Genomic DNA, 26,033 nt, shown 5'->3' with positions numbered 1-26,033 from the left:
GTATTCCTCAAGAAATACATTTGTTAAGCTACAAAATTTCTCCAATCCCATGGGAGAGGTTGCATGAGTCTCTGATCCCCTAACCACCTTGTTGAAGCTAAGCAGGTCTGGGTCTGGTCAGTGCTTGGAGGGGAGACTACATGGGAACCACATGTAGCCACCTTGAGTTCCACAATGGAAGAAAGGTGGGATATAAATGTAATTAATAAACAAAGAAATCTTAACTTCAAACAGACCAGTGACTTCTGCAGAAAACGGTGGCATCGCACAATCTACTTCTAACATAAAAGCAAGCTTAGTTGGCCAGCAGACTAAAGTGTGGCTCCTACTATAATCTGAGGGGGTGGGGGTGGAGAGTGTGCCTTAGCTATCACAGCCTTTGAGAAATGCCGTCATAAATCAGCCTTCCCCAACTTCGTGCCTTCCAGAGGGTTTGGACTACAAATCCCATCAGCCCCAGCCAGCATGACCAATGACCAGGGATGATGGGGGATGCAGTGCAAAACATCAGGAGAGCACCAAGCACCAAGTTGGGGGAAAGTTGCAGTAAGGTTTCCATGAATACAAAATGCATGCACGGATCAGGTGTTTGTTCACAAGCGAGTTACATAGAAGCGAGTTAACACCAAGACAGTAAACACACACACACACACTGTGTGCCCAATTCCCTGTCTGGGCTTTCTTACACATAGGTAACACCAACCACACACACGAAATCCACATTCTGCATAATGCCAGTGGCCAACTGCCCATGGTATTACACTCCCAAAGAACGCTTTCCTCTCCCTGCCCACCTTGTTCTAATGATTTGAGAGCGACTGATGGGTCACAACAGCAGCCCTACCACCATACAAATATCTGATTTGGGGAGTGGGTCCCAAATGCATGGTTGGGCTAAATGTGGGTACCAGATCTGAAATGTCTGAAGACTACCATTTTAAAAGACATCCTCATTTGGGCACACAAGTTACACAGTTTGTCCTTTACCCAGAAAGTCTTTTTAAAAAGAATCGAGACTGACCTTCCACCAATGATGTCAGTAATGTCACATTTGCAGCTTTCCTTCTGCCAGCTGGAAGATTCAAGCCAATTTTGTCCAGCTTCTCCCTTAGTGACCGGCCACCGTTTTTAGATTTGGCCCTGTATGCGGGGAAAGAGATGGACTGTGTTTTATTTAGCTGCATTTCCAAAGAGGTCACATTTCGAAGCAATTGGAAAATGCCAAGTTACTGACATTCAATACAGTTCTGTTGGGGAGGGGGGAAATGACAAAACAAGCTCTGACCTACTTTATAACGCTCAATCACATAAACATCAGAAAGCAAGATCAAAAAGATCAGAGGGGCGCAGGAGAGGATGCGCTTTGCCTTTTCATTTACACCATCAAAAATGTTACAATTATGATGACAGACATAATGGAAATTAAAACCTTTTATAAGTACAGAGCCTCAAATGAGCTTTTGCTGGGGAGGGGGCATTAACCAACATTGCGATCCCAGTTCATTGGCTTGATCATCCAACCTTCCCAAATCTTTTGCCCTCCAGATGTGTTGGGACTACTGGGGGCTGTCGTCCACCATATCTGGAGGGCACCAGGTTGGGGAAGGCTGGTATAAGCCATCAAAATTAGAGGGTGCCATTTAAGGAAGAGTGCAGGAACACCCAAGTATGCTCCCCCGTCTTCCCCACCCCATGCTTAAGACCCCATTATTGACTATTTCTCAAATACACCAACAGATCTGGTTATCACGAAGGTATTTAAAAAGTACAGTGCCCGCACATCCTTTGCGGGCACATTCTCTTCCAGAGAGAACAGCCCTCTATATAAAGGCATCCTTTCTTTGAAGGGCTGTCTAGGCCAAGTCCAGTGTAAAGACAAGCATAAGAACATAAGAAGAGCCATGCTGGATGAGACCAAGGGTCCAGCAGTCTGTTCACACAGTGGCCAACCAGCTGTCAACCTGGAACCCACAAGCAGGACATGAGTGCAACAGCACCCTCCCACCCATATTCCCCAGCAACTAGTGTACATAGGCTCACTGCCTCTGGTACTGAAGGTAGCACATAGCCATCAAGACTAGTAGCCACTTATAGCCTTTTCCTCCAGGAACTTGTCTAACCCCCTTTTAAAGCTATCCAAATTGGTGGCCATCACTACATCCTGTGGTAGCAAATTCCAGAATTTAAGCGCTGTGTGAACAAGTTGGACTCGATTGTCTGATAGGCCCCTTCCAAACCTACTATTCTATAACTATTCAATTAAGTACTTCCTCAGTTCTGATGGAAGAACCATCAGAAGGGGGAACACGGGCCTTGGAGTTGCCCATCAACAGTTAGCATCTGGATAGCAGACCGAGTAGGCACACAGGTCACCTGGTCACAGTTGTCCCACCATGGTGAGAAGTATTATATTTCTGTTTAAGGGGGCAATCCTATGAATGTTTAGACAGAAAAATGTCCTCCAACTCCCAGCATTCCCCAGCCAGCATTTTCTATCTAAACATGCATAGGATTGTGCCCTAAATTATAGTTATTACTTCTAAATTGGTGTCTATACATATATCTTCATATATGCAAATGTTATGCAACTTGTTTGATAATTAAGTGGCCACCCTATAAAAAAAGTAGCCACAACTGCTCTTAAAACTCACTGCTTCGTTTTATTTAAAAAAAAGTATCATAAGAATATTATGAACTTTGCTCAGGATCTCATCTCTCCCTATAGAAATGTGGGTGACCAGCTTTTGAATCTACTGTTGCAGCTGCACCTTTAGCAGCAGTTCAATATGCAGATATTAACGGGTGATAATGTTAACTGCCTTGCTGCAAAAAAAAAAAAAAAAAGCATCACCTGATGAATTTTGCAACTTAAAGGCATAGGAGTAGGCTATGGGGGTGGGGGGGAGGTGGTTCTGGCCAGCTGACAACCATAACAGATTCTTGAAATGGTATCCCTGATTTATTTATACAAATATAAATTTATATTGTCCACTGATTTATTTATATATTTTCCAGTTTTATTTATGTGAATACTATTTAAATATTATACATACATGGCTGAGCAAGGCAACCTGAACATAAATAACGGGCTCTCTGCACAAGATTTTTATTATTATTGAAGGGAAAAGCATCATATTAACAGAAAAAGAGAGAGCGTTTCTAGACCTGTTATAGCACTTTTCAAATCTGGAAATGCAAAAGGTGACAAAGAGAGAAAGAGAAAGTGTGAACACAATGCTTGGAAATAAACTCCATTAGGATGCAGTGTTTTTATTTCTCTTTACATATTCACCAAACTGCTTTGAGGGACAAGACAGTATTCGCACGCGGTTTGGCTTAAAAGAACACAACAAAGCCCAGTTATAGGAATGGAAAAAGAGGGGGGAAATCACAGGCTCCTACCTTCTGAGAACCCCTCCCAGCAAAGAAGCATTGAGACATTCCGGAGGGGAGAGTCTTCTTTGAACCTCTGCTACTGTCACTTTGTATTTAGATGTCGAACTGAGGAGAGAGAGCCGCCCAGGAACAGAGCAGAATACTTCATTGGGATTGATCACTACCCCGATGAGTCCATCCTTCTGGCAAGGGAGACCTAATGCATTGTTTTTCGTTAATGAAATGGGACCTAGAGAACCAAGATATACAAAACAAAACGAAAGGAAAAGAAGATGGTGTGTTTCCCCCCCTTTCTTAAGGATGCCTAAAATTTCACAGTTTAACGGATCTGTTCATGCACAATAAATCCATTGAATTTTATTAATCGATTAAGACAGCCTTTCCCCAACCTGGTGCCTTCCAGTTGTTATCGACCACAACATCAATCATCCCTGGCCATGGGCTGATGGGAGTTGTAGTCTAAAACATCTGGAGGGCACCAGGCTGGGGAAAGCTGCATGAAGATATCCCCAAATAGGTTTTCCTGAAGAACGGTTGAGGCTTGTTTATTAAAAAAAACAACCAAGAGTTTTTCAGACCAAAGTTTGTAAAAAGGCATATGACCATCCAGAACACAGTGACAAGTGAAGCAATTCCACTGAGGTAAAGAGGATTGCTCTTTTATTATTAAGCAATCCTTTTTTTAAAAAAGAAAAGAACTAGTGTTAACTGCCTTCACAACTGCGATGATGAAATCTTTTGTCCAACAGTTAAAACAAACTTTGGGCACCATCTGGCAAGAGTTCAGCATTGCGCATACCATATATCTTAATGGGCGTTAAGTGCATGCTCATTGTTTCCATTGAAATCAATGGCATATGAAGTACTTAACTGGATGTAAGTCAAATTAGGCTACTTTAAAAAAATCTAAATAAAGATCCCCAGTTTTATCATTGCTACAAAAATACGTGTAGTTGATTTAACAAAACAAAAGATGCCTCTTTTTTCCCTTCCAGTTGCTAGAACCTGAAATGGCATCTTCATATTAGAGATTATAGTATAGGAAGCAAATAAATAGAACTTTACTTCTGTTGAAGTGTGTTCAGGTGGGAATTAAACACTAATTTGCCAAAGTCCAACCTTCTCCCCCACCCCACCCCCTGCGCCCACAAACACTATTCTTTATTTATTTTTGCTGGACTGTGCAAAACAAGAAAGGGTTAAACCATCACGCCCAACACTTGAGGATTCTCAGGCGGATGATACTGACAGGAGAAAAATATTTCAGCCATGAGCGAATTCTCAAATCAGCACAGTTTAGAGCAAAACATTTCTGCTTTAGCTCAGACACATTTTTTCCCCTCCAAGTCACCCTGAAGTTTCAGACAAAACCCTCCTTTGACTTAAAATGCCCCCCCCCCCCCGCAACACACAAAGTAGGGAGGGGAAAGCACAGTCAGCGAGGAACAAAACACAACAAGATCTACCTTGTTGCCCCACCTGCAGCCTTATAAATACCACCAATGGAAGCTTATAAATACCACCAATGGAAGTTTTTCAGGGTTGATCAATCCTAACCAAACCTGCGGCTCATCCATTTATAAGTGTCTGGCAGCTTAACTCATTCCTCCCTGCTTAGGAGGTCTGTCAAGAATTTTACTTGCATCCTTCCTTGCTCGATTGTGCCCATATGAGCATGTGGATCTAAATCAAGCTGAGAGAGACCACACTCCTTAAAAAAAGCCATTAGTGGATGTGGTGATCAGTCTTCTCTTTCTAATATTGAAAAGACCCCACCAGAAGTAACATTAGGGGCCAAGAACAGAATTAAGACCTCTGCTTGAAGCAGTTATATTTCCCGATTAATTTGCCCAAGTTAAAATCAACAGCAAGGCAAGGTGAAGAGACTTAGCGTAAAATATCTGACTTTCCTCCAGCGTACCTTCATTCTGTAATACTTGGGTTCAATAGCCACTCCTCCCCACGTTTGCAGGATAAAAGATTTATTCTCTCCTCTTACTCCACTATCAAGAAAGACTCTAAAACACTATTTTTTTCAGAAAAAAATCCAACCATAATTTATTTCTATTGCTAAACAGTCTTGGAAATGAACTATATGGGATTCTTCCAGATAAAAAGACCACTTGAAAAAAAGAATAAAAAATTAAAAGTAACAGCTGCAATAATATTGGGTTTTTGTCTTCCGCATCCATAGATAGAGCTCTCCAAACCAATGCAATCGTACAGAAATTTGTGGGGGTTAAAACAAAGTGGTAATCTCTGGAGGGGTAGAAGCAGTTAACCAATTGGTAGGCTATATGATATATCAGAAGAATTAAAAGTAACAGCTGCAATAATATTGGGTTTTTGTCTTCCGCATCCATAGATAGAGCTCTCCAAACCAATGCAATCGTACAGAAATTTGTGGGGGTTAAAACAAAGTGGTAATCTCTGGAGGGGTAGAAGCAGTTAACCAATTGGTAGGCTATATGATATATCAGAAGAACATCCTTCCTGGTACAGCAATTATTAATTGTTCCTGGGAAATTACGGTTCAAACTAGTTAACATTTGCACACGAAAATTTAATAACCCATCTTAAACTCATTTTATTAGACCCAAATTGCATGCCTTGAATAAAACAGGCCTTTTTAGGCATTGGTTTGTAAACAAACACATGCTCTACTCAAATCCACAATCTACTTACTTGGGAGTAAATGGGTTGTGGAATACAGCCTCAGGCACACATGCCAGCTCATGCAAAGAAGGGGGGGCAGACCCTATTTTGCTTTCAAGATGGCCTTTTCAAAAAGAAGCCACATGAAGGGAAATCTTGTTCCAAAACGATCTACCACCACCACCACCACCACCACCATGAAGCCATCCTTTAAGTTAAAAATGCCATCTTTTTAAGGACGAGAGAAAAACAAACAGCAGAATGCAGACTTACTGACCTTTTCTAATGACTGTCTGGTCATGCATTAATAAATGCTGATCTTCCACATTCTGGAGAGAGAATGTGATTTTTTTAGAACACAGTTGTGGAATAAAATGTATGCCCCATCTCCCCATCCTCCACCCCCATATATAGAGATATACACATATAATGTATGATCTATCCCCTAACGAAATCTTGACACAAGCAAGAACCAGGGGACTACCTTATAACTTGCATCCAAAACATTAATTTCAGGGAAGAGCTCTTGATTTAAGCAATATTTCCACATAGCAGCCTCCACCCAGAGAAGTTAGCTCTGCCTAAGCCCTTTGAGATCAATGACATTGACAGTAAAGCTGCAATCATAACGCCTGCTTACTGGGAGAGCACGTCCTACTGAAAACAGCGATGCTTGCTTTGCTTTTGAGTAAACGCATGTGCAGCTCATTCCTATGCTTACTCAGAATTAAGTCTAAATTAGAAGGGGCTGTGTATGTGACTAGGATTGTAGCCCCATACATCTGAGTGTCCACTTAGGCCCCACTGATTTCAACAGGGATGTATAATGCTAATACTAGCAGTAGCTGAATTTCAGCCAAGACATTCAAGAGCCACACACCTCGCCAAGGCAGTTCTCAGTAAGGCCTAGGGATGGTGGGCAAATTCAGGCAGTCCTTGGGCCAATTTCCAGCCCCCTGCTTCCTCTGGGGGATGCACTCCTGTCACCACTTGTGGCAGCAAAAAAGCCCCATTGTAGTAGACAAACTACTACTAGATTCAAAGGGCTTCATTTGGCACTTTTAAGTCTCTGTAGTGGTTTGATGCCTAATTTCAGCACTAAGCACCATTTTTTTGCTGCTACACCACAGAATTTCAGCAGTGTGGGGGCAGCAGCAGGGTGGCAGGGGCCGCACTCCAGGCCATGGGGGCCATGTGTTAGGCACCCCTGCAGTTTTAGGCTGCAGTGCTATAACCCTTACCCAGGAATAAGCCCCACTGAATTCAATGGGACTGATTTGTGAATTGACATATATAGCATAGACTTGTTAATATCTTAACAACATGGCCTAATGGCACAATCATGGATTCAGGAATAGGGAACATTGCAAACTTCTATAGGCTGATGGTCTTTTTGGAGGAGAGGGGGTTGGGGGGCTGTAGAAGGGCTGTAGAAGGATCTGGCTTCTATTGGGGAATAGGGTTCTAGTCTATATTGTTTCAAACTGCCTATTTTGGGGGTCTCTCCCTGCCCTTCCTGATCTTCACTTTTTTAAAAATTACAAAAAACTTTTAAGAAATAATCTACTGGGAGGGTGGCATGATGCAAAGTGAAGTGCTACTCTCCAGCACCATCTTTATTTAGGATCAAAAGAGTGGTTTTGTGTTTTGGAGCTCAGACTCTACCTCTTCCATAGGTTCTTGGGCAAGTTATTTCTCAGTTCACCTTCCTCAAAATGAGTGACTGGCCATGCTCATCACGACAGCCATTTTTTGAATGGACAAGCCATTGCAGCCATTTTGTGAGAGTGCCCATGACACACACACACACACACACACCAAATTCCAATTCCCACTGGCCCAAAAGGGTTGGAGACCCCTGGTCTATTCTGTATGGCCTCTCTGTGGCACTGATAGTCTGTCAATTTTAGAAGCAAATTGAATGGAACTTAAGTGATTATACGGATGTCATATGTGGCTTTAGTCTATGGAACTGTGGGGTATCTGCTGTATGCATCTTAGGAACTACTGGTCAATGATGCAGAACAGTGAGGGTATTTCTCCAACGGGTTGAGTGGAGTGGCTAAGGCTACACTCCTATGCACTATTGCTTGGGAGTAGGCCCCTTTGAACTTGGTAGCGCTTACAGGCATATTAAGTTTTATTGCTAATACTGCCTTTCCACTAATGGCACCAGGGCAGTTCTCACTAGGCCAAACACTCTTCTATCAGCACCGTGGGAATAATACAGACCTATCCCACAGGGGTGCCCTAAAGATTATTGAAAGGTTTGTGATGTGGTTTGCTCTAGGGCAGGGATAGGCAACCTGGTACCCTCCAGACATTTTGGAGTCCAGTCCAAAACATCTGGAGGGCACTAAGTTGCCTACTCCTGCACTAGAGAATAATACCCTGGTCACACAACAAACCTTGGTAGATGGATTGAGCACAGGGGAGCAAGCAGCATCACTCAAAAGCACTACTTGAGTGCTAAAGAATATTACGCCATTTATGGAGCAATGAATGAGATATACCGTTCTCCTCCATGGTGTTCAGGACCATGAAGCTGTGGGGTGCCTGTTCCATACAAGACTATCATATGTCCCACTGTGGTTCTAATCCCCATGCAGCTATGAAGGTCACTGGGTGACTGTGGGCCGGTCACTACTTTTCTCAGCCTAACCGTGCAGGGTTATTGTGAGGACAAAATTTTATGTGTGGGGGTGGGGGTAGCATATACATATCCTTGGGCTCTTTGGAGGAAAGGCAGGCTATAAATATGTTAAATAAATAGAAAGGACCAGCCCTTCATTTCTCAGATTTTATTTTATTATTTATTACTTTTATACCACATTTTTTTCCCTCTTGTAAGGAACCCAAGATGGCTTACATGGTCCTCTCCCACGCCATTTTGTCATCACAAAAACCCTGTGAGGTAGGCTAGGCTGAGAATCAGTGATTGGCCCCAAGTTTCATAGCCTGAGTGGGGACCAGAACCCAGATCTCCTGAGTCCCATTCCAACACTCTAACCACTACACCACACTGGTTCACAATGATGCTCAGCTTACAGGTGCCTGGACTTGATGGAGATGTTTGTCTTGAAGCAATGGTAACCCCTCAAAATAAGGATTGCTTTGGTAAGGCAACCAAGCTCCCCTGTTACACTATGGAATGCCAAGGGAAACGAGGGCATCCTTCACCACTTTCAACCCTGATCCCAGAATCTTTACCTGCACCTCTTCCATCTGATGGGCCATGTCATGAAGTCCGAGGTTTTCTGCCAGGCTGGAGGCATCAAGACCATGACTGTGGGGCAGAAGCAGCTCAGATCGCCTGTAGGTTTCCCTTCTCACCCCAGCAGAGCCACTCTCCAGAGCCGGGAGATGGGGGACCAAGCCAGACCGGGCATGATGGGACAAACTGGAAGGATCTTGGCTGGTCTGACGGCTGGGCCAGCTGGTCTGTTGCTGGCTGGGAGGCGGTGGCGGCTGGTGGAGCGAGTTGATGGAAAAAGGATCCCCAAGGTGCGAGTAAGGATCATTGGACTGGGAGTAAGGCAGAGGCTGGTAAGGGGGTGGGAAGTAAGGGGGCTGGAAATCTGAGGCCCCCGAATGGGAGAGGGGTGGGGCTGGGCTGTACAAGTGCTGGCTGACGGCGGAGAGGTGGGGCAATCGAGGGTTCCCGTTGCTGCTGCCATCATGCCGGTCCTGAGGAAAGAAAAGATGCTATGTCAGTGCGAGGCATCCTAGAGCCTGGATTGAAGGTGGGAGCGGAGGTAGGGGTGGGGGAGAAGCAGGTCAGAGGATCTCCAGAAGAAAAGACTATATGAAGCTGTTCCTGAGGTACCTGGAAAATGGGGTGGTGGTCATTGACTTCAACACACCTGCATCCCGATCTGAAAGCACAACCTGGAAGCAGGTTCCATTGCAATGAATGAGCCTTATTGGCACATTCTGCCTTTTAGAGCAAGGGTGGTCCTTGAACTGTGAGTAAGGCTCATCAGTTTCAATAAGAGTGTATCTACCCTATAAGCATTTTTAGACACAATTTGATCTATCACTTCCAAGTAATTCCTGTACTCTCCACCCCACCCCTTGAAATAAATACTTCCGCTTTGGAGTAAGCAGTTTGAACACTGCAGTCTTAATCCTGCTTGGGGTGGTGGATGAATTATACTGGAATGTGATGTAACACGTCAGTGATGTCCATTAGGATGCAACCTTGCTCTCCAAACTTAACAAAAATTGATTTGAAATTTGAACTTCATTTAATACCAAGGATCTTGTTGTCAACAAATATTTTTGGAACCAGTTAATTATTTTTTAAAAACCCAAAAACCTAACGTCTCATTCATAAACATAATTATATTGAAACCATAATCTCCAACATCAACCAGAATCACAATCCTAAACCAAGTTTGTAGTAAATTCAGTTACAATCAACTACTTACAAATAAAGTTGAGGACAAATATAGGGGTGAGGTGGAGATAATGTTTATTGCCAAGTCACCCTGAAAGACTTGACATACATTCCAACCAGGGGTATGTTTACTCAGAAGTAAGTACTACTGAGTTCAAGGACACCAGAGTGTATATTGGATTGCATTATTTTTTTCACATACACACACTAGACCAAAGTACATTTTCTCAGAAGAAAATCTCATTTTATTTCAAAGTACCTTACTTCCCAACAAAGCATGCTGAGAACTGCAATTTTTGCATTCATTTTTCTCCCTACTCCTATTCTAAAAAGTCAATTTGTTCAATATTGTGAGAAGAAGGAAAATCCCCAATTCACTAACTAGAATGGGGAAACAAAAACATTTTATTGTTCAGGAAGGTTGGGGAAAATGTAACCCAGTAAAGATTTTCTGTGTGCTCATTTTTCAAATTATTGCAAAAAACTTACTTCGAAGTTTATAGAAAGGGGTACTCTGTCGCCACCCAGAAAATCCCAATTTAAAATGTGGTGACAAGGTTGACAAGGTTAGGTGACTAAACACTACTCTCTCCCTCATTTTGTTCTCACTACTCCAACAAGAGTTTGGGGAAAACGTTTTTAAACCCGTTGCTGAGTTAATTTAAAAATAACTCCCTCTGCGGCCATTGAAAAGTTAATATAAAGCACTGCCCAGGGCGCCTGTTAGAGGAGGAGGAATATTAAATTGCCCTGCAAAACAACCACCACCACCTTTTGTGAGGTGTTTTCTTTTTAAATTATGCAATATTTAAAATTCAAACCGTTTGGCAAAGATTAAAACTTTAAAAATCTCCCTTGGATCTCAAGGGGCAATTTCCAGTCACCATTCATGGACTGATGAATTCATTAAATTAAAATTTCGGCAAAACGCAAGGGTGTTCCCTTGCAAATCGCAAGGTCGGCCCCCGCGATTTAAGCACCTTCTCCTCTGCGCTCATTAAAAAGGGCAGGTTAATCGAAGGAAAATGGGGGTCGCAACCGGGACCCCATTGAAGCGTGAAGCGGAGGCTTCCTCTCGAGGAAGAGCCGGAGATGCGGTGGCTTGACGGCTGGTGCCCCGAGACAGGCCGGAGCCAACGGATCAAAAGCGGAGGGGATCAAAAGCGGAGGGGCGGCCAAGTGGAATCAGAACCATAATTTTGAGGGCCCGATCCTGTGCGCGTTTACTCGGGCATAAGCCCCCAATGCTCAACAGCACCTGATCGCCAGGAAATCGGGTTCGGGCTGCAGCCATTCTAGGCATGTCTACTCAGAAGCAAGTCCTGTTCCATGGGACTTGCTCCTACCTCCAGGATTGCAGTCTTAATAACTCCGGGGTAGATTAAAAGACTCTCTGCCCTTCGGGGGTTCAACTTCGCAAGAAGGCGGCCGCAAGGACTCCAAGGTATATTTCTCCGCAGCTGCCAAAGTTTTTCCCATTTTCCTCAAGGATGGCTCCACCTGTGGTTATTTGGGTGGAGAGGTCATCCGTACATGCTCAGAGGCACCCTCGCTATTCCTCACTCAATAGCATTTGAAACAGATTCCGGGACCAAGCATCTCCTCCGATGCAGGTTTACTTGGGAGTAAGTCCCCTGGGACTTGGGAAGCGGGAGTAACCCCCATCGAACCCAATGGGACTTCGCTTTTTATAGACAAATTGCAGGCTTGCGCTGGAAGACGAAGCGGACTTGACTTAAAAGCGGAGTTCCGCCAAAGATGTTTTAACAAACCAACAAAAACCCAATCCACCACACGCACACCTCAAATTGGTTACTAATCCAAACAGTCCTGCCCTTTTCCTCAGCAAGCGTTTTAAGAAACACCCCCAGCTGCTATCCTCTGCACGTTTACTTATGAGTAATCTCCTATTGCCGACTTCTGAAGGAACGGCTTCCGCTACCCACTGAATCTATGAGGCTTACTTCCAACCTAACACATTGGAATTTTGACACTATTTCAAGAGGATGGACTCTTGATCCATTCAAAGCCAGGGGAAGAAAATGTATTTTCGTTACCTTTCACACCACGTTTCCCCCTGCACCCCCTCCCCGCCCAGCATAGAAGCTCATAGGATGTTATACCCCAAGGAAAGTCCATTTAGGATTGGAGAGACCCTGGAGCACCTTGCCTGAGGCTGCAATCCTATACCCACTTACTTAGCCGTAGACCCATTGAACGTAATGGGACCGATTTCCAACTAGACATAAGATTAGGCTCCTTCATTCTAAGGCTGTAGTCCCTTGTGCCTTGCTTACCTGGGAAAGAAAAAATAGGCCCCACTAAAGTTAGTAGGACTTACTTATGTGTAAACCTGAAGCTCGGGCTGCAATCCTATGCATACTTCCAAAAAACCAAGCATTCTCGTTCATTTAAGGGGTGTGTATGTGTGGGGGGAGTCATTTTCCAGTAAATGTGGTAAGAAGCTGGCCCCTTACAGGAGCCCACCCCCACCTTGTGGATCGGAGCTCTTCTATAGACTAGCCTTCCTTAGCCTCCTGCACCGCCAGGATTAAAGGACTGATGGATTGCAACGGAATTTGGGGGTTTCTCCAAATACGAAAGCTGAAACACATGGGGGGGAGTTAATCCGAAAAGACCCCCCATGCGACCAATATGACTCATATCCTGGCCCTAAAGACATTTCCCAGGACATCAGCCTGGTGCTGGTTTAACAGCTAAGGCTTGCGAGGGTCTCCGGATTCGATGCAGGCTTACTAGGATGTCAGTGACACTGGAACCCGTCCCAAATAAAAGTGTTGTGTCGGCAGGCTGCGACCCCCGAAAATTGCGAACTTAATGAGCCCTCACACTCCAGGTTGATTAATCCGGATTAACTACCACTCAAATCCTCTGCTCACAGAGGATTGGGGGTCAGAAGGCGGGGAAGCCCTTTGAAACACACACACACACACACACACACACACACCCGGCCGCGATTGGAGCAAAGTAGCTGGCTAAAGGAAAGGGTGTTTGGGTAAGTGATCAATCTTTAAGCGACCGCTCGCTGTTCTCCATGGGCCGGCCTTCCTCCTCTAGCAGGGCTCCTTTTAAGTCTTAAAAGTTTATGAGCTGCAGGATAGGCGGGGAGAATCGAAAAAACCAACTGACATTTAAAAAGAGCCCATTCAGCGTGGACAAAGGAAACATGTGGAAAGCGTCGCCGGTTGGATTTCTGCACGTCTGCACAGCTCTTTAAAGGCGCAGGAGCCGTGCCAGAGTTAGCAACCCCTCTGGCAACCCTCGTCGAGGTGCGTTTGGCTGCCTGATCCCAAATCTCCCCCACCCAGCCACCCCCAACTCCCACGGGGAGAGGAATCGCGGAGCTGCCAGAAGGCGTGGGTGCCATTTCGATGCCAGGCTCGCTCACTTCCTGCCAGCCCCGGCCGGGGCCTCTCGCCTCCTGGCCTCCCCGCATGGCAGAAGCACGAGTCCTCCCTTTCTCGCTGCCGGCGGAACCAGTCCGACAGGCCGGATCACTCGTTTCCCGGAGTTCAGCTCCCCGCTGCTTCCCTTCCTCCTCTCCCCCCCCCCCCCCGACGTCGCATCTGCCCAGCTCGTGGGCGGAATTCAGACGGGGCGCGCACGCACCTCGGCCTAAAAAAAGTGTGCGAAAGTTTGCACCGATTCCCCCCGGGGACGAAAAAGGCAAGCAGGAGCAGCCCGGAGGGGGATTAATCACTTCCTCTCCTGGTGAACCCATCGCTTTTTCTTCCTCCCGGTTTGAAAAGGGAAAAGGCCAAAGCTTTGAGGAAGGAGAGGGAAGCAGATCTTCCCTTTAAGGATTTATTGTGGTGCTGAGAATTAGGTATTTCTTCCCACTTGGGGGGGGGGGGGGATAGTGTAGACATATATGTCTACTCAGAAGTAAGCCCCATTGAATTGAATGGTACTTGCTTCCAGCTACGGGGCGTGTATAAGGGGGCAGCGGTCCTTGACAGCCGTTGGGGAAAAAACCAAGCCCCAGTAAACACAGCGGGACTTAATTTACCATCGCAAGGTTGGACGTGTACAAATTGCAGCCCCTTCGGGCGCAATCCTATGCATGCTTTTCTTGGCGGGGGGGGGGGGGGGAAGAGTCATACAACTCCCAGCATTGGCTGGGGAGTTCTGGGAACTGTAGGACTTTTTTCTGGTTAACACGCATAGGATTCCGCCTTTAGGCTATTTTAACTTCGCGCGCAAGTGAGGTTGCACGCACTGTACAAACCCGGCAAAGGAAGCTTTCAAAGCGGGCTCAGTATCGACAATGCTATTGAAATGATACACGGATGGGCTCAATAGGATTGTATGCAATGCTAGCCTCACTTAATCCCCATTCATTTCAATGGGTGCACTCTAGGACGAACACTGGAGACAATCCATTATCGCAAGGCGTTCAACGCGCAAGCCAGGAGAAGGGATCCCGCCCGAAGCGACTCACTCGATATCGTACGACAGGAAAAAGCTGTCAATCCTCTGCAAATCAATTACTCGAGAGTAATCGCGCTAGTTTTACTAGAACTACTCTGGAGTAAGCTTTTTAATCCGGGAAGGCACCCTGGACGTTTTGCAGTCTATGCGTACTCAAAAACAAGTCTCATTGAATTCGATGGGGCTTACTACTAAGTAAGTGGGAATAAGAGTTGCCGAAGTAACACCCTCCAGTCAGACATGTTCCCCGTCATCGTGGCAACTTCTTAACTTTTCTCGAGGAAGTCTCATTGGGGTCAAGAGTTTTTGGTTGGGTTGTTTTAACATATTATTTCGAAGTCGGCGGCCATTAACTTTGTGAGTTTTCACAGGCGAATGCCCGAAAACGGTCCAAAGCGAAGAAGTTCCTAGAGGCTACAATCCTATCGATAAATCCTAGGAAGGAAAGCCCCCATTAACTTGGAGGAAACTTGCTTCGCCTCTCAAATTGATCCACACACCTGTTAAAGCAGAATGACTTAATTTTAAACCAGCCCAATCTTCTAATCCCACCACCACAAGGACTTGGTTGCATTTCAGACTAGGTACCTCCGTTGACCACACTACTTTGAATGCAATTAAGGATGTAACCCTATACACACTTACCTAGGAGTAAGTCATTAGACTCAGTGGGACTTCTGAGTGTGTGTATATATATATATATATAGGATTGCATTATAAGGCGTTAATGTAAGTGAACGGATGGTTCGAGCAATTAAGTTGATTAGCTTGTGCCTTATTAGGACTAGCGCCTTATTCTAGGTTATGAGGAAAAGCAAGCCCCGCCGATTTCAAGGAGGCTTACTACCAGATAAGCACGCCTGGGAAACAGCCTTGTTGCCATAAGTAAACTACTGAATTTCGTGTTCGCACAGATCATACTCTGGGGAGGCTTAAATCCACGTACCCCGCTTTTACTCATGAAATCCGTCCACGAGCTCGCCCGCTCTCCATCCCCTCACCTCTCCTATCCCTTTTCCGTTAAAACCTCAGCAAAGAAAACAGCTGTAAGCCCCAACCCCGCCAATGAGGTCTAGCCACATCCACAGCCCTACGCGCTCACCTCGCAGTCCTCTTCGTACTTGACATTGTCTGCTAGTTTCCACAACATGGCGTCCAGTATCCCCCCAAAAATTAAAAATCAAAACCAGGAAGGGAAAAGGGAGGGGGAGGCGGTCCAGCCCCAGAGGTGGTAAATCCAAGGACGGCGCTGGGGGGAAGCTAGCTCTCCCCGCAACCTGCAAAGGGCCACTTTAAAGGGCAGACGCATAGGCGGAGTAGCGGAGAGAGCAACTTCTTCCCGGGCAGAGAAAACCACTGGCACCCTTTTCCCTCCCCGGCCGCCCTTAATGGCACTCGCATCAGCATAGCCCCTCCCCAGGGACGGCCCGGGCCGTGCGGGCTTCCCCTCGCGGGCGGCGCGAAGGCGGCCAATCGGAGAGCAGCCTCGGGTAAGCCGCGCCCCTCGGCGCTCGGGAGTTTGGCGCGCCGCCAAGGCGCACACGCGCGCGCCTGGGAAAGCGCCAGCCTGCCCGAGGGCGCCGCACGCAGGGCTGGCGGCGGGGCGGGGCGGGGCGGGGCGCGGGCGAAGCGTCTCCGCGAGGCGCGCACGCAAACGGCGGGCAGGGCTCCCAGCGGCGACGCGCGCTTCGCGCTGGACCCCGGACGAGGAGCGGCCGGGAAAGTTAACCCTGCGTTGGCCGGGGGAGGGCGCGCGGTGCCGGCTCTCTGGGAATCCCGCCGCGGGGGTTGGCGCTGGGGAGACGGGAGAGGGCTGGGAAAGAGAGCGAGAGCCGTCCAAGGAAAAGGAACCCGAGCGATGCTCCCCCCCCCGCCACGCCGGCCTCCACTACTGTAGCCAAGGGGGTGGGGGCATGTGCTGGGTCACGGAATAGAGGATGTCGTAGGTATGGACGGTTTCCAGAATATAAACACTAGAGCAACAGGGATTAATAATCCAGAAACTGCCGCTTTCCTGAATTCTTGTGAATCCAGCTTCTTTAAAAAAAAAAAAAAGGAAAAGGCCTGACACACAGCTCGCGACTTTTAAGCCTGGTTTTCGGCGACGTGGTATCGGGGCGTCTCGCACTTTCACGCCAGCCCTGTTGCAGCCCGATCCTGTGCAGAGTCAGGGCGCCTTGAGAGTCGCGCTGTCACAGTGGAACCCTCCGCATGTTTAGGCGGCAGTAAGCCTGCACTGGGGCTTCCACCGTGAGAGGCAGTGTGGAGTAGTGGCTAGAGTGTTGGACTGGGAGCCGGGGTCTAGTCCCCACTCGGCCATGGAAGCTCACTGGGTGACGTTGGGCCAGTCACAAGACTCTCAGTCCAACCTACCTCACAGGGTTGTTGTTGTGAGGATAAAAGGGAGAGGAGGAGGATCACGTAAGCCGCCTTGGGTTCCTTGCAAGAGGCGGGATATAAATGCAAGAAATAAATGCGCATAGGGTTGCAGCCTCGATCTCTTGCCACAGACAAGGAGGACCTTAAAGACGGGCAGATCTATCAATGACAGGCGCTTTTTTCCGGAGCCCAGACGACTCGCTTATCTGTGGGATCAAGCCCTGTTGGAGTCGGTGAGATCGAGAAGTTCAGGCTCTTTCTTTAACTCGTGCTAAGGATCGGATCGTTAGCCTACGGACATCAAACGAACAAGGCGAAGGTCTGGCTCCGAAACGCGTTGACGAGGAAATACGCCTCATTACTCTCGGCTCCACAGCCTTCAATTTTATGTGCACCTACATAGGAGCAAGCTCCGCTGAACTCTTTACTTGTTACCAGTTCGGATCGCCATGATGCTAAACATGTTTGCTGTTAACAGCAAACTCTGGAGGAGAGAGAATCTTGGTCTGGCACCTTCCAAGAGCCACAGATTTATTGTGACACAAAGCTGTTGTGGACAAGAATCCACCCCACAAACCTGATAGTCTTTAAGGCACTGAAGATTCTCTTAGGCTGCAACCCTCTACAGGGTACGGTATATACACTTCCCTGCGAGTAAGTCCCATTGAACACAGTGGGGCTTCTAAGTAGACATGCACAGCATTGCAGCGCCTAGCCACTGATCTCTGAATTTTACACAAGCGTGGGCCGAACGTAGTACTTCTGCGGAGGCTTGCGGCTTCCGCTGCGCTCTTTAGCGTGAGTTGATCAGGTGGCGAAATTGGTTTAGCATAATATTTAGAAGCTTAGATGGCTAGCGGACAAAGGCCTCTATAGCTTCGTTTATGTCCATACCCTTCTCAGGAAGTACCACGGACTTCCTGAGAAAGGAACAGTCACAAAGTGGTAAGATACTGATATAAGATCGAGCTTTATTTATTGTTAAATCGACATAACTCACAGTGCCCGATAAAACCAAAAAGCGGATTAACACATGGTAATGCGCAACACACTCACGTGTCTTCTTTCTCCACATCCGTAATCAAAAGCCGTTGATTTTAATAGGTTGAAATCAGTGGGACTTACAAGTTATATAACCGCGCGGCTGATCACTCTCCGTCGGGAGAAAACAAAAGTCCTGCGTACCCGTTAATAGCCCTAAACTCTTTCCCACATACCTCTCCTATTACGTTTTATTGGGATTCGTTCAGACAAAAGTTGAGGTGCCTTCTACAAAAAGACGTATAATCGAGGTACGTTATTGTCTAGAGTTTGCGTTCCTCAATACAGCATGGAAGCACTAGAGATCTAAAAATTAAGGCTGCAATCCTAGGGAGATCTCCACGTGGAAGTAAATGCCTCTGAACTCAATGGGACTTACTTCCGAGAAACGCATAGGATCTGGCTACTGTTTCTGGAGACTATTAAGTGGAAGTGTGTTCATATTTATTTAAAAGTCCATGCCACTTTTCTGTACCAGCTGGCATTCCAGGTAGATTACAATATAGCATAAAGTGAAGTTCGACATCCAAGGGGCTTTTGACATCTTCGTGTCATTCACATTCTCATCCCAGACCCCAACACGTTGAAATAAATTCTTACTGAGTGCAATGGAACAACTCTCCCTACTATGTATTCAGGATCCGCGTGTTAGTTGCCCTACTCCATTCTTCTACTTCCGTTTAAAATAATTTGCAGGTAGAATTGTATAGCCATTCCCACCCGCGATTCTAAACACACTCACTTGGAAACAAGCCCCGCTAATATCTATGAGAGAAAATGGTGGGATCGGGCTGCAATTCCACTCACTTGTGAGTAAAGTCCGCTTAAATCACTGACTTTCCCTCAAATTATACACATTAAGACTGCAATGTTATACGCATTAATCTAGGAGTAAGTCTCATTGAACTCATTGACATCCGATTTGGATTTGCCTTTTTTCGGTTTTGTAAACTTTATATAGGGCACGATTCAGGCAAAGTTAAGCCCTCTTAAACGTCACTGATAGGGCCTGGAAGAAATATACAGGGCAACCCTATACATACGTATTCCAAAGTACGCTGACGTTGCTTAACTTTGCCAGATCCAGAATCAAAAACACTTGAGACAACAGACACAGTATTTGAAACATACATTTATTTTTCCCAGTGTACTCCATCGGTCTTTTTCATTTACAACACGATTTTACTTGAAAGACAATTCCATTGTGTTCAATGGGTTTTACTCCCGCATGTTTAGGATTGCAAATTTAAAACGTTTTTGGCTTATGTTACAATCCTATACAGTTACCTGGGAGTAAGCGCTATTGAACCAAAAGGACCTCGTTTTGAGAGACACGGATAGTATTGCCGTTACTCAGTTTGCATCTGTCTCTCTTTTACTTTCTTACATATCCACACCTCTTTTGGCTCAGGTAGAGGAGAGGAAAATGAGGGATTTAAAGGGGTATTCAGGAGTCATTCAGTATTATTGGAAGTGCCTGCGATTTCCCCGACAAGAAAGTGTTTGTTTAGGGTGGCACAGTAAAGATGACTACCTAATTTATTTCCTTAGACCTTCACCTGGAAACGTCATAGTGGAAACTTTAAAACAAAACTGATTGATTTATTGCTGTTGTTGTAAGAAGGCAAAGCGGGATCTACTGGAAGACCTTTGGATGGTCTTTGCAATAGATCATCAAGGGTTTCTGACTGGCACAATCAAAACAAGTAAAACGCCCCCCCCCCCCCATTACGTTGCTGAAAGTATTTGGAAGAAAAACCAGGAGTGGATTCCTTCATCAAAGGACTTGTGCACTTGGTTCTGATCACAAATCCCTGGGCTGAGCATGCGCTCAAACGCTCCCTTTACTCCTAGCGCCCAGGACGCTATTTTGCACCTGGGCTCTGGTTGGTGGCCCTTAGGGTTCTGGTTAAAAAATAAATAAAAGCAGAATATAGAAGATCCCACAAAGCCTGAAGTCTGCCCACCCCTGTTCTATAGAATGCCACCTTTCAAGTCGTATGCGGAAGTGGTCCAGGAAAACTTCAGCCCAATGTTGCTGCTAATAGCTCCCCCTGCCCTTCCCGCTTTGAAATTGGCCAGGTGAAAATTCCAAGAGCGATGCCATTGACAGGGTAGGAGAAGGAGAAGAAAAAAAATTAGCTAATCACAGAGCCATTATCTTTAGCTCTGTTATCTGTCAATCTGGCACGCAGGTGCTGAATCACAGCACTGAATGGGGCCCAGCGGGGGCAAAAGAATCTGCATTTACCACAAAAAGGTGAAGCTTACCTCCACTTCTCTCTCTCTCTCTAGCATTTGGCGTCCTTAAGACGAGGCATTTCAATAAGAAAAGACACAGCTCACCTTAAAAGTTCCCCTATGAGTGACAAACCGTCATTTCTCTCTCTTTAAATGCCACTTGCTTTAGATCTAATTAAATTATTCTTGCAGAAGGGGCCACATCTGAGAGGGGAAGAAACCGTAAAGATGTATTTTAATTTATTAAAACCAAATTAGGACTAGCCCTTATTTTATGGACGCTTCTGTAGTTCAGAACACATTTTGATCCTTCCGAAATATATGGGTGAAATATAAGCCCAATATCCTTATTGGTACATTGTTAAGCTTAAAAGTTTTGTTTAAAAATGCAGTTTTTAAAACAGCTGAATGAATCTCCTTAAAACATTCAACGAAGATTTACCCCCCTCTTTTGGGGTCACTTGAATTACATTCCACTTCATATGAAATCTCTCAAGAAGGTTAGGTCCTTGAGTAGACTTACTGAGAACTAGCCCCCATTAAATGTGAAATATATTGTGGCATAGAGCTTATTTCATGATCTGCCTTGTGTAAGCCATGAAGATGTTTTGTTTTTTTAAGGAAAAATGTAAAATGTATATCCATAAGGCAAAGATACCATGCACTAGCTAAAAAAATCAGTGCAAATTACTTCCACGTAAATGGGGTTAGGATCAGTCTTATTGACAAGACAACCAAGCAGAAGTGAACTAATGTTATTAAATCTACCAGAGAAGTTAAGCAACTTTGTAATTATCATATTCTAACAATCCGATCGTACTCAGACGTGAAACCTACTGTATTCAATGGGACCTTACTCCCAAGTAAATATGTATGATTGCAACGTTGCAGTGCACTCCTATACAGGTCTATTCAGAAGTAAGCCCCTCTGAGTTCAGTGGGACTTACTCCCAGGTAAATATGCATAGGATCCCAGCCTAGTAGTGCAATCTTATGGATGCCTATTCACAAGTGCCATTGAATTCAATAGGACTTACTCCCGGGGTAAGAGCGTATAGGACTACCACCTAAGTTCTGCTTGTTCAGTGAATGCAGTACCTACTCCAAACACATATTTGCTAGTGATCAATAAAACCCTCCGGATCAGTGTGGTGCAGGCAAATTAACTGAACTTTTAACTTCTCAAGAAAAGATTGAGAATTTGAGGAAGGGAGATCTTTCTGCCAAAATTAAAAACATGGATGGATGAATACATCTGAATTTAAAGACCATCTCCTATACGTTGGAAAGGAGGGGAGAGGAAGAGAAAGAGACTCCCTAGAAATTAAATGCCACTAAACTTACACAAGAAGTTCTCGTTAAAAAAAAAAAAAGACCACCAGATGCCTTCTCAGCTAGGTTTCAAGATCTCGACACGCCCCCCCCCCGTACCTATTTTCTGTAAATAGTCGCTTGCATCTTTTCCAGTGCAACAACTCCCACCCCCTTGAATTATCCTACAGGTTCTGAATGTCTCAACCGATGACTGATGAAATTAACGCAAGCAACCCTCCTTCCATTCTTTTCCTTGGTAAGAGTTAAACATTATCATGTCAGATAAACAGACAGACAAGCGCTTAGAAGATCTCTGTTCTGTCGGGGTCCCCGGTCCTAAATATATGTACGCCCCAATCCCAGATAAGAGCAAATTCCATTCATTTCAGTCTATATACTGTTACGGTTAGATCGTAGTAGTAGCGCCTTTAAGGGTGGTGGCGTAATTTTCAGTAATGCTGGATGACTGGATATTAGTGTTGGATATAGAGAAAAAGGCGGTCTCCAATGTTAGCCCTGCTTAGAGTAGACCCACAGAAATGAACGGGACTTCAGTTAAGGCTAACAATTGGAATACAACCCAAAGGCTGCAGTCTTAACTATCCGAGGCATGTCTACTTAGAAGTAAACCCCACTGAGTTCAGTGGGGTTTACTCCGAGGTAAGTGGATATAGGCTTGTAATCATAAGCACACTGACGTCCTATGGCACTCATCGACACTTGCAGACGAGTCAAATGACTAGAATAGCGTGGCACCTTGCAACGCCCCCCCCCCGCCCATATATATATATATATATATATATATATATGCACATCTGTGCCTGGTCGCTTTTTATTGTGTTTGCTACAATTATGATGTGGTGTCAGCACAAATGTATTCCTTTCTCAAACAAAGGGATTTGTGCTTTTGCCATGCAGACCTCCGCTGCAGTTCTGTACAAACTTATCTGCGAGTAAGTACCATTGAACTCAATGGAAGTTTTACTGAGTGGACATGAATAGGGTCAGGCAGCTAATTGCTTGTAATAGTCACCGAGTTAGCTGGAAATATAAGTGCACCTGAAAAATAATCCTAAAATATGGGGCGCGGCGATGTTGTTACCTCCCTAAATAGTACCCTTGGAAATAAGTCCCATTCATTTCCACAGAACTTCCTTCTATAGGATTACACTTTGCATGGGAGTGTTAGAGAATGGTCTAAGATCCAAGAAAGGATAGACAAGGGGAGGGGCTTTTAAAAAATCGATTTGCCATTTCCAGATGCAAGGGCAATTTACTAGTCAGGAAGCAGTGTGGTGTAGTAGTTAGTGTTGCAATGGAAGTTGAGAGAACCAGGTTCTAGGCCCCACTTGCCATGAAGGTCACTGGATGAATTTGGACTAGTTGCTGCCTCTCAGCCTAACCCACCTCACAAGGTTGTTGTGAGGATAAAAGGGAGAAGAGGGGGACCATCTAAGCCACCTTGCAGTCCTTGCACGTGGGGAAAAAGGTAGGATATAAACACAGTGTCCGTAGCAATAGGCAGATTGGTAGCGCAAGCAACAAATGGATTGTAGTTCAATTGCAACACCTGGACGTGTGCTTAAAAGATCCATTTCCCTGCTCTTAAGAAGAGAAAGAGGTTCTCAGTGAAAGAACATGGGTAAAAGGGTATTTTACTGGATCTCATGAAGAGCTCTGTGTGACTCTAACACTTTAAGGGATGGATGGCCCTTTTTTTAACCGCCCCTGCCCCTGTGGTTTTAATAGCAGCCAGACATACAGAAATAATATGCAGCCCAATCTCTCCCCATATTTTACTCAAAAATAAGTCACGGTGGTTTCAATGGAGTTGCTCCCGAAAATGCACTTTTTTCTCCATGCCAGAAAAAATGTCATCCACTAAGTGGCTAGACTTCAGCCTGCTGTTAAGAAACGCAGGAGCAGGGCCAAAAGAAAAAGGTGGCAACTCGCCCGTATTGAATGCAGATAAGATTCTCTCTGCCAACTTGGTGAACCGCCCAGAGAGCTTCGGCTATTGGGCGGTATAGAAATGAAATGAAATGAATAAATAAATAAATAAATGTGCAGGAGGGAAAGCGATCATTTCTTAGCAACAGCGCCTCGTCTTTGCTTCTGCGGAAGGGATTCCTTGCCTTCTCGGTCGGCCAGGAGGTTCACACGGGTTCAGAAGCTGAGAAAGTCAACGACAAATCGAATCCCGCAGTAGACCCATTTGCGAGGATTTTTGCGCAGCAGACACGGGCTTTCCGAGGTGCTCACAGGAGCTTCTTCGGGGATTTTGTAGTAACCGTTGGAATGGCGGCCGCGGGTGGGGTGGGGTGGGGTGGGGTGGGGTGGGGGCACATATGCAGTTTCTCAGAAGGCTTTCCTAGCCCGATCTACAACGCACCGGAACCGGGGGATGTTGGCGTCAGGCCGATCGGAGCTGTCATCTCTCCGCGGAGTTGGGGCTCCGGAGAACTCCCTCGCCCCACCCCCACCAAGGTGGAACGAAGCAAGCCACAGTCGCTGGGTTTGTTTCGCTCCACTCGGCTCCCGCGGGTCCGGCTCGAGTTTGGCCCTTTTGGGACTTCACAGGGGAGCCGATTTCAAGACACCCCCCCCCCTCCGGTTTAACCGAGTTGGGAAGCGCAGAACTGGGCGGCGTCTCCTGAGCAGACACGAAGGGATCGGCTCGCAGTTCGGCGGAAGGCTGTGACCCCAAGCCCAGTGCGCCCTCCCGCTGCGCTGGGACTACAGCTCCCATCAGCCACAGCCAACATGGCCCATGGTTAGGAACGCCGGGAGGTGTAGTAATCAAAAAAGTCTGGAGGCCATCCAGTGTTAGTCCTACGTAGAGTAGACCCATTGAAATGGCCGAGACCTAGGTTAGTCATAGCTAACTTAAGTCCCATTCATTTCAATGGGTCTACTCTACGTAGGACTAACATTGGATACTATCCCAAGCTGGGGAATGCTGTGTTGCACAACACCCCCCCCCCCCAACCGCAGAGGTTTCTTTGGGCGTAAAGTCCCACTGAATGTAGTTCGCGCGTTTCCACTGAAATTCAGCCCCGTTCGACGGCAAGCGAGGCTGACTTCGGAATCGGCTTGGGCTGTCAGTGGGGCTTCTTCCCGAGGCAACGCGCGAGCGCAAGAGCAGGATCGGGACTTCAGCCGAGTCCCCTGGGACTTACTCCCAAGGAGTGCAGCCTGCCTTAAAAAGCTACCGCCGCGCCGCCGCCGCCCCCCCCCCCTTAAAACCAACAGGGCGCAGTGCCGAGAAAACACGAGAAGGAAAGGGCTGGGAACATGGCGGGGATGATTGGAGTTGTAGTTGCACCGAAACCTAACCCGCCCCCCCGCCGCCGCCGCCGCCGCCGCCGCCCCATGTGCGCGGAAGGACCGAGAGACGGTCCGCCGAGATCCACGCGGCTCGACCGTCGGAGGGAGCCCTGACTTCTCAGCATTACCCCGCCGCCGGTTGCGCCGTTTCTTGCGCAGCGCTAGACGACGGAGTTCTCTGAACCGGGGAAGGCCCCAAACTCCGTCTCCAGCGCAAGAGCGGCCGGCAGAACGTCTGATCTCCCCAGATCCAACTCTCCCCTAGCGCTGCCTCCTGTGCTCTCCGGCACAGCCCGCCACCCCCGTCGCGTGAACGGTGGACTGCAAAAGAAGACCTACTTGCCAGTCGATCCGCCCCATCAGAGCCATGAGCCGCCCGGTGGGATCTTGCCGCGGGGACGGGGGTGGGCTGGGCTGGGGGGACGCGAACCCCGGCCAGCAGCTGCCCCTTAAGTACGGTCGCCCCGGCCGAAGCGCTCCACCTGAGCGCGCCGCGACCGAGAGAGCCAGGCGCCTGCGCAGAACCTACCGCTGCGCTATTCCCTCCCCCGGCGCCTTCGCGCGGCGTTCCTCGTTTGTCTTGCTAGCTCTGATTCTTTCTCAGTTGAGAACTTGCATCTGGCTGGAAAGGATGATTAGCTGGGTTGCCCATTCTCTCTCCCACCCACCCCCGTTTGTTTGTTTGTACATTTATATCCCGCCTTTTCTCCCTCTTGCAAGGACCCCAAGGCGCCTTACATGGATCTCCTCCTCTCCCTTTTATCCTAACAACAACCCCGTGAGGTAGGCTAGGCCGCGAATCCGTGACTGGCCCACAGTGACCCTGTGA

At 46.7% G+C, this 26,033-nt stretch overlaps 1 protein-coding gene across 2 annotated transcripts in view; it reads right to left on the bottom strand.

Moving 5' to 3' along the window:
- The window catches only part of TFAP2C (transcription factor AP-2 gamma), a 41,043-nt gene extending 15,280 nt beyond the window's left edge, over nt 1-25,763 (bottom strand). Inside the window, exons 1-5 of one of the 2 annotated variants that reach the window (XM_084848400.1) lie at nt 25,544-25,763; nt 9,262-9,738; nt 6,329-6,380; nt 3,403-3,625; nt 1,022-1,140 (exon numbers count right to left, since the gene is read on the bottom strand). In XM_084848400.1, coding sequence (XP_084704526.1) covers nt 1,022-1,140; nt 3,403-3,625; nt 6,329-6,380; nt 9,262-9,738; nt 25,544-25,573 — 901 coding nt within the window. In that variant the 5' untranslated portion in view covers nt 25,574-25,763. Of the gene's footprint in view, nt 1-1,021; nt 1,141-3,402; nt 3,626-6,328; nt 6,381-9,261; nt 9,739-16,004; nt 16,053-25,543 lie in introns of those variants that run through there. The other variant, XM_084848399.1, reaches the window with a different exon arrangement.
- Nucleotides 25,764-26,033: the final 270 nt, after the last annotated feature.

The sequence above is a fragment of the Heloderma suspectum genome, chromosome 4, assembly GCF_057233095.1.
Source record: "Heloderma suspectum isolate Gila_16-S chromosome 4, 16-S_ref, whole genome shotgun sequence".
NCBI classification, from domain to species: Eukaryota; Metazoa; Chordata; class Lepidosauria; order Squamata; family Helodermatidae; genus Heloderma; species Heloderma suspectum.
This window is presented reverse-complemented; position numbering and strand designations above follow the sequence as displayed.